The sequence below is a fragment of the Humulus lupulus genome, chromosome 2 (genome assembly GCF_963169125.1).
Source record: "Humulus lupulus chromosome 2, drHumLupu1.1, whole genome shotgun sequence".
Taxonomy (NCBI): Eukaryota; Viridiplantae; Streptophyta; class Magnoliopsida; order Rosales; family Cannabaceae; genus Humulus; species Humulus lupulus.
In genome coordinates, this window is record NC_084794.1 from 86553465 (window position 1) to 86565876 (window position 12412).

The 12412-nt window shown below is 37.6% G+C and overlaps 1 protein-coding gene across 2 annotated transcripts; it reads left to right on the forward strand.

The window, feature by feature from the left end:
• The first annotated feature begins 8758 nt into the window (after nucleotides 1-8758).
• Nucleotides 8759-11721, forward strand: LOC133818167 (peptide deformylase 1B, chloroplastic/mitochondrial). Of its 2 annotated transcripts, none has more exons than XM_062250891.1 (7): nucleotides 8759-9113; nucleotides 9254-9392; nucleotides 9767-9959; nucleotides 10329-10439; nucleotides 10845-10907; nucleotides 11145-11266; nucleotides 11349-11721. In XM_062250891.1, the coding sequence occupies exons 1-6, from the start codon at nucleotides 8894-8896 to the stop codon at nucleotides 11247-11249; spliced, it is 831 nt and encodes a 276-aa protein (XP_062106875.1). In that variant the 5' UTR covers nucleotides 8759-8893; the 3' UTR covers nucleotides 11250-11266; nucleotides 11349-11721. The 2 variants fall into 2 exon arrangements, with proteins under 2 accessions (XP_062106875.1, XP_062106874.1); XM_062250890.1 differs by having other exon boundaries at nucleotides 8762-9113; nucleotides 11372-11721.
• Nucleotides 11722-12412: the final 691 nt, after the last annotated feature.

Genomic DNA, 12412 nt, shown 5'->3' on the forward strand with positions numbered 1-12412 from the left:
AAACCCAAGAATCACCTAATGGCTCAAAATTCCCAAAACTTAAACCACCCTTCAGAATATTTAAACCACACAAGAAATTAAACTTTAGAGATGCATGAAACTCTTACCTCAAGTAGAATTTCAACCTTGAGCTGCTTCCCAATCAAATTCCAAACTTAATTCTCTTGATTCCCAAGCTGAACCTCACCAAATCTTCATTCCAATGACCCACAAGATAAAACAAAACTCAACTCACTAATTAAACACTTCCAGCAAGAATTCATCAAGATTTGAATTAAAACTTACCTTTGATCCTAGCTAAGCCCTTTATGCTCCTGAGTTTCTGCTTTAAAATCCTCCAAAACCAACACCTTAGAGAGGGAGAGGGAAAACCGATTGGGAGAGGAAGAGAGAAAAATTGAAAGTTTCCTTTTGGTTATTTCCTTATAATTCTCTTCTACATGCCCCTAGAATCAGTTGCCTTATTGATCAAAATCCCCTTCTATACAAAAGGTCCAAAATACCCTTGAACTTATTTAAATCCTTAGGTGCCTCCAAGGGCAATTTAGTCATTTCACTCAAATCCTGCTAAGTCCTCAAGTATTCTTGAAAATCCCCAACATGTCTAAACCATTACTAAATTACTAACTGCTACTCAATAATTCCCAAACACATTATAATATTCCCAAAATACCCCTAAGCTCCTCCCGAGCCAGGTATTTGACCCTGTTGTGACTTTCTAACTAAAGGACTCCTTAGGACCGTCTCGGGTCGTGCATCACAATCATATCACCACTCACACATGATATCAATCACAGTATATACAAATATCACATTTATGCCTTCAACAGGCTAAAATTACAAATATGCCCCTAGCAACCAAATGGGGCCCACATGCATATTTCATATATTCATATAATCATTCAAGCATGCTAGACACAGAATTATGCATTAAACTACTTAATTCACACATAAACCAATCGTGCCCTCCTAGCACACTAACAAGGCCTTTACGCCTTATTAGTGATTTTGGGTCGTTACAACACATCTAAGAACTCGCGTACCAATCTGGTCTCTCCCGGTCTTACTGGTATAACTTTGGTGGTATCCACCACATTGGCTAGAAAACCTATACAACCTCCTTGCAATAGGTCCCTAGCCCTTAATGCTGATATTATGGGTATGAGGGGTCCATGCACAACACACACAAAAACAAAGGAATCCTACCCCTCAGGCTCAAAAGTCACCATATTTTTCCTGCAGTCTATAGTAGCCCCATATCTGACCAGCCAATCCATCTCCAAGATCATATCAAAATCATCCATACCCAACTTGATCAAGTCTATTGATAGTTCCCTACTATCTACCATCACTGGTAGTGCTCTAATCCATCTCCTAGAAACTACTAGTTCCCCTGTAGGCAATATAGTCCCAAACCCCACAGTATAATACTCACTAGGTCTAAACAATATATCAATTACCTTACTAGAAACAAACGAATGTGTAGCACCAGAGTCAATCAATACTGTATAAGAAGAGCCAGCGCTAGAAAGCTGACCTGTCACTACCGAGGGACTAGCCTCAGCCTCTGCCTACATCAAGGTGAACTGTAGAGTCCAAGAACTTTACTTAGCTAGTTAAATAGTAGTATTATAGTATTTATAGTATTATCTTTATGACTGTGGATTTTTGGTTCAGACCGGGAATTATTTGGACACTCATAGTAGTACTTGTAGATTTTCTAAGTTTAACCTATAGTTTAAGAATATTAATGTTAACCTAAGGTTTGATTAATATGGCTGATATTAAGGTTAATATTTATTATACTATAAGGTTTAGATAAGAACCAATAGGATTTTAAGCACATGTTATGAATGGGTGATTAAGGATTAAGTATTTTGAGGATTAAATTTAGTAAGGGTAAAGTTTGAATGCTCTAAGGTCAGTCAACAGCTTTGAATACGTTTAAGGGCTTAGTCAAGGCTGTTTACTCAATTTGAATTAAGCTAAAAATGTGTAATTTCGTGTTTAAATAATCAGCGAATGCCAATATATCGCAGCTATGGGGGGCGATATATCGCAGCACGTAGATACGGAAAACACGAAACGATGCACGGCAGCCTCGGGCATACTGGCCCAGGCGATATATCGCCTACAGGGGGCGATATATCGCCTCCTTCAGCTTATTTTGAAAGTTTTTGAATTTGTTTTCCATTCAGCCATTCAACCTTTTGATAAGTCCAGCACCTTTTTGAACGAGTCTTCAGCCTCTGCTGAACGATGATTCAAATTATTTTCACCTAAAAAGCCATTATTTTTATTCAAGTTAAATTAAGATCCTTTCATTCCTAAACTCTATAAATAGAACCTAGTACCCAGCCATTATTCACCTTTTACTCTAAGTTCAGAGGCTGCAAGTTGCTAGGTGAGTGTGAGAGTGTAAACACTTGGGTGGGGAAATCATAAGCTTGATCATCATAAGCTTATCAAACACTTGGGGAAGTAAGGTTTCATAGTATTTCGGTTCAAGGTTTAGATTGGTCTACAAGTCTTCAAGGTATTTCTACACCTTAGTTCATTGGTATTATTTTATTTTAAGTTCTCATAGTCTTCTACTCAGCCTCTAACCTAAATCTTTATTTTGGTTTGGAAATCTAAGTTCTTGAGCAAAAAGGTTTTGGTAAGAATTTTTCTCAATGGTTTAGTCCTTCCATTTCCTTTCATTTCTCTTCTTCTCTATACTCACTCTTTTTCAAATGATTCTTAGGAGTGTTCCAAAGTCCCACCTCTGTCCTCTTATCCCGGTAATTTTGGTAAGGAAAATAGGATAGAAATTCATATGTTATATGTTTTATATGTTATCTTATATTTCTTATGTTATGATAAGTGTTATGATATGTATGTTTGTAGGCTTGGGCATATGACCCATATGACTAACAAGACCCCAAATAGATTATGGGCATATGACCTACTTAGCTAGCAGGACCCCACTAATCTCATGGGCATATGACTTGTTTAGTCTATGGGACCCCAAGTAATAATGGCCATTATAGTATGTGTATGATATAAGTGTAATGTATGTTATGTTATGTTTTTTTATGTTTCTTATGAAATTTATGTATATGAACTATGTGGTAGATTTTCCTTGCTGGGCATTAGGCTCATTCCTTTTTGTTTATATGTGCAGGAAAATAGCTATAGTGGCGGTAAGATTCGCGGATGCTTGGGGAATGTGTATCGGTGATGAATGGATTCAAGGAGTCGAGAGTTCGATTTTCGAGGATGTAGTCTTGTTTTTATGGTTTTACATGTATTTTCCGCACTTGTTATGTAACTCCTTTTTATTTTAAATTATGTTTTGTTTTTAAAGACAATGGGATCCCATATCCTACTTGACAAATTATGTAAATAACTCTTATTTTTACAAGTTTCCTAATAAAGTTATGGTATTTTCACAATGTAAGTTTTATTAAGGATTAGTATGTTTAGTTTTCGTTAATGGTCCAAAAGTCTAGAGTAGTTGGGTCATTACATGAACACTCGAGCTAGAGTCAAGCTATCCACCTTTCTTGATTCCTCCTTCTTCGGTGTTGGGCAGTCTTTCCTGAGGTTTCCCACAACCCCGTACAAATAGCAAGCCTTTGCCCGACATTCGCCTAGATGGCGCTTTCTGACCTCGTACGTTCAGGGTAACTCCTCCATGTCTCAACGCCACTCCGGCGGCCACCCTTAGCACCCCAACCCCTCATATCAGGACCAGCAGTGGTTGAAGTGTCAGGGGTCTTCCTCTTCAGATCACTGGGGCCTCCGCCCCTACCGAACCCTATGGATGGAGGCACTGCCCTGGGAACCTCCTGTCTTCCAGCGTTCTCCCTCCAGATCTTTTTTTCTGCCTCTTCAGCGGCAAGAGCCTTCTCAACAGCCTGAGCATAAGTCGTTTGCCCAGGTACCGATGTAATCCTCACATCCTGGGCTATCATAGCATTAAGCCCTCGAATAAACCTGTCCTGTCTGGCTGCATCTGTAGGCACCAAGTCTGATGCAAACTTCACCAGCCTATCAAATTTCAGGGCATACTCTGTAACTGTCATGTTGCCTTGTACCAGCCATGTGAATTCATTTACCTTCGCGGCCATGATGGCAACATTGTAATAGTTCTGGTTGAATAGATCTCTGAACCCATTCCAACTCAAAGTAGAAATATCTCTGGTCTGTGATGCCACCTCCAACCAAATACGGGCATCCTCTCTAAGCATGTGGATGGCACAAGCCACCCTGTCATTTCCTTCCACCCTCATAAAATCCAAGATAGAAGTGATCATACTCATCCATTGTTCAACCTTCAGTGGATCTAGTCCTCCTTCAAAAGTTGGAGGATGTTGCCTCCTGAACTGCTCATACAGTTGCTCCCTCCTGCTCCCAACCTCAAGTGTCTGAACTATTGGTACCACAACAAGTGGCAAAATTGGTGCTGCACTCCCTGACGGAGCATGTTGTCTCAAGAGGAGAATCTGCTCTTCATGACTCTGTATCTAAGTTCGCATGTCTGCAAGTATCTGCTGCCAGTTCTCAGGAACTGGCGGAGGGTTCTTGCCCTGCTCATCATCTCTAGCCCCAGACCTTGTGCCGACTAGTTGTATAGATCGCCTTGGACACATAGCTATCCAAGTTTATCTACAATCAATGACTCGACGGTCAAGCAATGATGGTAGGTTAACAATCTTTCCATAGTTCACTAGTGAAACTCAAACCACATAAGCAATCAAGATTCAAACAATCATTCAAATATCCATTCACATACAATAGCAATGCTAATAAGCACACCTCATTATAATCATACAACAGTCAAGGGCCAGACCCTATTAGTATCCCATGCCCCTATTAATCACACACATTAAAACATTTATATTTCATTTAAACATTTAAACATATAATCACATATACACAATTACCAAACCCTGAGTCGAGCTTCTCTTTAGCGGTGAATGTACATGTCCAGCCAATCTTCAGGAACCCTTAAACCTAGTCTACTCTGATACCAAGTTGTAACTCCCTGGATAACCAAGACCATTACACTGTGTATTTGAAATAATGCAGGACTTGCTAATCCAGTCATTTGAGTAAAAATGCGATCCTAAAGTCAATATTCAGGTTATGGTTAAAATTTTTTATTGTAAATAGTTAATTTTCATTAAAATAGATGTTTGGTACATGGGACCCCAAAAGCAAGGTTTTAAAAGACAAATTTACAATTTTCAAAAGTTATATACAACTAGTGCCCACTCTAATGGCAAAATACAAAGTTTCTGGCTTCTTTCCCTGTACTTCTCCTCGGCCATGGCAATCGAGCGGCTGACTATGTACACTCCGCCCCTAGAGCTCTCCAACTCATGGTTAATCCATTTTTCCTTTACCTTTACCTGCACCACATAGCACCCATGGGCCAAGGGCCAGCAAGAAAACCAAGAACAACAAACACATGTAGCAATAAGAATATTCAATCAAGCTTATCTCATTTAAACATAAAACAGGGTATGAATATTCAATTATTCAATGATAAGCACATAATTCCAAGTTCTCAAATAATCAGGGTTGACACACTTAGGCCGAGCCCCTGTTGATCTAGCTGGCTCTGGCTCGCTTAGGCCGAGCCACACTCAATACATTTACCGTTAACCCCGGCTCCCTTAGGCCGGTCATTCTTGAAAATCATATCAATTTTACAAACACGGAGTGCAAGCAATTAATAATTATGAATCTCAGTCCCATTCACAACCACACAAGGGTGCAGTTTTCTTACCTTGAATTCCGAGCGGAGGATACCGAATGGTCCTGAGCATGATCCTCGGTCCTGAGCCTTGGTGATAAACATAATCACAGTGGCTAATAGGTAATCATCAATTTTGAATCCAAATAAATACTTAGGAGAGAAAAACTAGCCTTCGGGACCTCGATTTCTACTAAACTGGGAAGTAGAAATTGTCTCGAGCGCCTAGGTTCGAACCCCTGAGCCTTACGAAACCTAGAAACCAAACCAAGGCAAAAACCCCTAGGTGGGCCGCGACTTGTCCCTAAGGGTAGCGGCGCCCCCCCCCCCCCCCCCCCCAAGTCAGAGACTAAAAAGCACAAGCCTTAGGGGAGGCGGGCCACGAATTGCCCCCTAGGTCCGCGGCGCGCCCCCAGGTCAGAGAGCATTCCCAAGCGTTCTGGGCACACAGTCCGTGGCACACTCAAGCTGGGTCGTGACGCACCCCCTTGTGCCCAGAATTTTCTGGGTATCTACAACATCCCAGCTAATTTTCTCAGAACTTCCCCTTAACAAACCTCCCAATTAAACTAAGTTATCTATGAATTTAACACCTTAACTCACATATTTTAGGCACAATATAACCCACCAAACTCTACTGAAATTGCTTACGATTCATCACTTAGAAAACTCAATCAACCAATTTTATATACCTAAATTCAATCAAAACCCAGAATTCTACACATGTTCAAAGCTTCACAACTACTCAGCTCAACTTGGTGAATAAAAGTTGGAATCTTACCTGAATTGGTGATCTAAACTCCCCAGAAACCTTTGATTGTCTTTAACTTAGCTTTTCCTTAGCTTGAACCAGCCCAAATCAAACTTAATCCTAAGCCTTTTCCCTTCACTTCTTTCAGCTGCCCAAACTTCAGTCACAAGAGAGAGAGAGAGAGAGAGAGAGAGAGAGAGAGAGAGAGAGAGAGAGAGAGAGAGGAAGAGAATCATGAGATGGAGAGAGAGTGAGGATGAGAGTCTTCCAAAGCCTTCTAGTTATTCCTTAAGATGTTACTGAATTTATCCCTTATTTAACGAAAGACCAAAATGTCCTCCCTTAAGCTACTTAGCCCCTTAATACTCTAGGGTGAAATGGTCTTTTCTCCTCTGTTTCCGCTAATCCCTCAAGTATTCCTACTATTTACCCATTAATCCCGTCATTCCAAATAATTACCAATTATTCACTGAATATCTATTAATTCCCAGAATATTCTCTTAATTCCCAAAAAAATTCCCTTAGGCTCCCTCCGAGCTAGGTATTAAACCATGTTGTGACTATTTCGCTAATCCACTCACTAGGACCATCTCAAGCCATATATTGCAAATGTATCCACATAATAATATGGTCTCAACAATTTATCACATATAATCACGCCCTTAACAAGCCAAAATTATAAATATGCCATTATAAGCTATAACGAGCCCACATGCATATCTAATACTCATAAACATGCATATCACATTCTCATATAATCATATTAATCATGCATGCCACATAATCATGTACATATAAACCAATTATGTCCTCTCGGCACACTAATCAAGGCTTTAGGCCCTATTAGCAATTTTGGGCCGTTACAATTATATTGCCGCAAACTTGAGCATCGACTTCTAATCACCGTTTATGGACCTACAACACTTGAACTTCCTTCAATGTTGTGGTTATTAAATAAATATAAACCCAAAGTAACTTGGTACAAAAAATATTTTTGAGATTTAGTCTAAAAAGGTTAAGGTTTATAGAAACCTACACTAAGAAAAGCATAAATGTATAGTAAAAAAAATAATCAGTAAAAACTACAAATTGAATTACAAGTATAATCTTATAATTAGGGTGAAATGATAAATTCCTTTTTGTTTTTTACAAAACACAAATTTCTAACACTAAACTAGAAAAAAAATTAATAAATATAATGTGGCTTTATTTCAACAAAAAAAAAAGGAATTTTTTTAAGCCATAAAAAAGAAAAATCTTAAAATTTTCATATTTATAAAAAGAAAGCAAAAAACTATATATCTCACATAATTTTCTCTCTAAATATATAGGGAAATTCTCTAATACACACTTTATTTTTGGGTGTACCGGTACAACGTCTCATATTTTCGGTACTCAGATGATTTTCAACACAATTGTTTTCTTATTTTACTTTTTATATTTTTATGATAAGATGTATTGTAGTTAATTAAATCATCTTACAATTTTTTTAGAAATTCTGAATAATTTGAAATGCGGAAAACGAGATTTAAATAGTTTGTTGCAATGATAATTTTTTTTTATACTTGTGGAAAGTAACATGTTTAAACTTTGTTTTTGACACTTTAAATTATTTATAATTTCCTAAATGAAAATCATTCAGGTACCGAAAACAGGAGGGGTTCCACCGAAGAAGCACCCCATATATATATAATTTAGGGGCTTCTTCGGTGCACCCCCTCTTGTTTTTGGTATATGATGATTTTCGACATAATTTTTTTTACCATGTACATTATAGCTATTTAACACATCTTACAAATTTTCAAGAAATTCTAAATAATTTACCGTGTTGAAAAATAGGGTTCAACATGCTATTTTCCATGCTCATAAAAAAAAATTCAAGCATCCCAACAAACTATTTGAACTCAATTTTCAGTATTGTAAATAATTATAATATACACGATTATAAAAAATACCAAAAATTAAGGAATGTGTACTGGTGCATCCAGAAATGAGTGCACACCAAAGAAAATCTCTATACTTTACAAATATGTACATAATTATTACAACAAATGAAGAATCCAAAAATTGAACCCTTCACCTCATAGGTACCAAGCCATCACCTCATAGGTACCAAGCCATGAAGGTGTAGTAGTAATTTAGTTTTTATTTCTAATCTCTATCCAAATGAAAATTGTCATCTCCATTTTTTAAAAATAAATTACGTGAAAAAGAAGTAGGTACTTGTGTCAATCATTTTATTCTTCACAATTATCGGGAAATAACATTAACTACAGAGCACTACTGAAAATTATAAGAAACCCCCAAAAAAGCTGAGACAAAATTCTGTTCCTCTCCATTTATTTTTCTAACACAGCAGAGTACCCAACCCAACCCAACCGCCAACTCTTCTAGGCATGGCTTGTCCGGCTCGGCTCCAGCTGGTTTTCTACTCGTTCTCCTCCTACGGAAGTTGCCGGTCGAATATTCCCGCCATCTTCCAAAGGTTCACCGGGTTATCCTCAACCCGCCAGTTCGGCCGGATTTCCGCCATGAACCGATTGAAACCTCCAGTTGCTCCGGTCATTGCCCAGGCCAAACGAAGCTCTTCTCCCAAAGAATACAAAGTTGCTACTCGTAAGCTTGAATAGTTTAGATGCACAGTTTATTGTATGTTATTATTTTGTTTTACGTTTGGTTTATTCATTTCTCTATATATTACTTCAAATTTTATATTTGAGTTAAAGCAAAGTTTAGTTTTTGGTTAAATGTTTTAGCTGCTGATATTCAATTTGAGGCACCACTTAGAATCGTGGAATATCCAGACCCCATACTGAGAGCGAAGAACAAGCGGATAGAAACCTTTGACGATAATTTGAAGACTTTAGTTAGTGAAATGTTCGACGTAATGTACAAGTGAGTTTTTGTTAACTCGTGAGCAAGAGTTTTGTTGGTTTAGGGTGGTTATGAGATTAATGACTGAGCAGAGTACGGACAATTGGAATTTGGAGGTTATAGTTTTGCAGAATTAAATATGCTTGAAATTCATGAATGTTTTAAATGGATTTAATTGATTTTAAGTAGATTTTATATTTTTTTTATCCATATGGGCCTTTTAGGATCAAATTGGCAAGAGGATCTGCAACATTAGTTTCTGATGTTGTTATGCTGCGACCCATCTGAAGAGTCAAGCTCAGAGTTTTTTCTTTTTAATTTTTAGTTACAACTTATAGAGAATCATTGCAATGTACAGGAGTGTGAACAATTCTTGTTGGCTTCCTTTTCCACAGAACTGATGGTATTGGGCTCTCAGCTCCCCAAGTTGGAATGAATATTCAGCTTATGGTGTTTAATCCCGTGGGTGAACGTGGTGAAGGAGAAGAAATTGTTCTTGTAAATCCCAGAGTTAACAAATATTCAAAGAAAATGGTTCTTTTTAATGAAGGTTGCTTGTCCTTCCCAGGAATTTATGCCGATGTTAGGGTATGCATAGATACTAATACTATCTTCATTCTTTATACTTTTAATACGGCCATTTATCCAAAGTGAGCTGCAGAGTGTTTTCATTTCAAATGTTTGTTCGTTTTCTTGCATATTTAGTAACCCTTCTATGCATTTGTCTTCCTATGGATCATAAGATAAGTCGTTGTTAATTTTCTTCTGGACAGCTCAATACGTGACAAAAACTAAAATGTTTAGTTGCATAATATGTTTTATAAGTTCCTAGTTTCTTTTGTTTATTCTTTACCTGGCAAAGTATTGTGCCATCTAAGTCTGTTTTACTTTGCTGGCTACTCTGGCTGTGCTTTAATTTTTTAGACTATTTTACAATGTATATTCGTCTTTTTGCAGAGGCCTGAATCTGTAAAGATTGATGCACGGGACATTAATGGTGCAAGATTTATAGTCAATCTGTCAGGTCTTCCTGCAAGGGTTTTCCAACATGAATACGACCATTTAGAGGTTTTTGCCCAGCTTCTGTTTCTTTTCTTTATGAAGATTTAGTCTTTTAATTTCATGATCGGTGTAAATTATAGAATTGACAGGAAAGTATAGATATGTTCTTAAGTCGGGTCTGACATTTCATTTCTAGAGTTGAAGAAACTGGTTCCTGACCACATATTAGAGAGAACTCTGTTATTTAAAATTGTCAGAGATGTTTAAAGAAGCCTTTCTATGTGTTCAAAATGTTTTAACTAACGTTCTCTTTTCCCCTCAAGATAGCAACATCACATGAGTCACGTATTTTTAAAAATAAAGATCATGCTTGGAATATGCAATTGTTTGAGTATTTATTTAGATCTTCTAAGGTCAGTTTTATGGTCTTACATGATTCTATGTTCTCTTATAGCTACCAACTTCTTGCAGGGTGTACTCTTCTTTGATAGAATGACTGAAGAAGTTCTTAGCAGTATAAGTACACAATTGAAGGTGAGTAGATGTGCTTACGGATGTCGAGTTTTTTATCAGCACAATTTTTTTTTTGGCTTGGCCACATCTGTGGATGGGGTGAATCCATCTTTGTAGTTACTTCTCGATACTAATTGCACATTGAGGCCATTGATTTTCGTTTGGATGCTGTCAAAATGAATTATTAGAAGATTTCTTCATCTATAATCTAAAACTCCAAATGATATATTCTGTTTGCTTACTTGTCAATGGTGACAGGCCTTAGAAAAAAAGTATGAGGATAGAACAGGATTGCCAAGTCCTGAAAAGGTTGAACCCCGTCAAATCAGGAAGGCTGCTGTTGGCTTTGGAAAATTATCATGATTTCTTTGAGACGTGAGGTAAAATTGCTGGTTCTCAATTACTAGTTTTTCTCATCACTTTTTTGTTAACATAGTTATGGGTGCTCCTTTATTTTTGTAGGCATTCACTTTTCTTTTTTGTAGGGTTTAATGTGTTCTAGCTTCTAGGCCCTGGAATTGTTCTGGGACAGATGATGCACAATAACTGTAGCGAATCACATTTTTCCCCATAATGATAGAGGTGAGTGCAACTTCACATGTCTTTTGGAAGAGTAATACTACAAATGTCATAGGCCGATTACAACGAACTATCTGAGCAGTCAAGAGGTTTGATATTGAGAAGAACTTCTTGAGGAGCAAGATTTGTACTTTTTCTTGACACATTTTTAGTGCACCATGTCCTAATCATTCTATGGATTGTAGAAAAGTAAAACTTTATATCATATGTAGACATTATTTATTAAAAGTTCCTATGCATGTTTACTTTCACTTGATCCCTTCTCATGTGCATCCATTAGTTGGAAAAAGGAGGCTGTATTTTTTTTTTAAAAACCTTTATATATATCCATTAGTTTGCCAGAGGTACAGTGGCAGTCTCAGGTACTCCATATGCCTTCCAACAGAAAGGACCAGATAAGTGTTGACCTTGATGGACTAGTTTCAGCTGTAAGGTGTTAAAAAACACTCCAGTGCAAACTATCATTGCAAGCAAAATGAACTAGTTCTTTTGTGTATGCCTCTAGTACTTTGACGATCATTAGGATTGGAGGCCCAATCCGCATTTATAAATGCAGTGAGATGAAAATGAAGAGTTGCAGTAAGTGTAATGCCTTGAGTTTTTGTGCCATTGAGATGCCGAAGAATTCTTTTGACAACTAAAAGGTGAGCATTAGTTGGATGTTGCATAAATTGGCAGACCCTATTAACAACAAAGGCTATGTCATTGTCACATATTGAAGGGATCCAACAATTCGTCTATACTTGAATGGATCATCAAGAAGCTTGCCTTCATTTTTGGATAATGGTTTGCCAACGGTTCCAGGTGTAGGGGCAAGTTTAGAGTCAAGCATCTCAGTCATTGCAAGGATATCATTGATATATTTTTGTTGGCATAAGTGGAGCTGACCTTCAGAATGAGAAACCTCTATACTGAGGAAGTAATGTAGCTGACCAAGATCGCTGATG

What these genes read in the sequence shown, in the direction of transcription:
- LOC133818167 (XM_062250891.1), top strand. Translation starts at nt 8,894, where the DNA reads ATGGCTTGTCCGGCTCGGCTCCAGCTGGTTTTCTACTCGTTCTCCTCC. An exon ending in ATGTTCGACGTAATGTACAA is followed by an intron (nt 9,393 to 9,766) that starts GTGAGTTTTTGT and finishes CCTTTTCCACAG; the next exon opens with AACTGATGGTATTGGGCTCT. An exon ending in GAATTTATGCCGATGTTAGG is followed by an intron (nt 9,960 to 10,328) that starts GTATGCATAGAT and finishes GTCTTTTTGCAG; the next exon opens with AGGCCTGAATCTGTAAAGAT.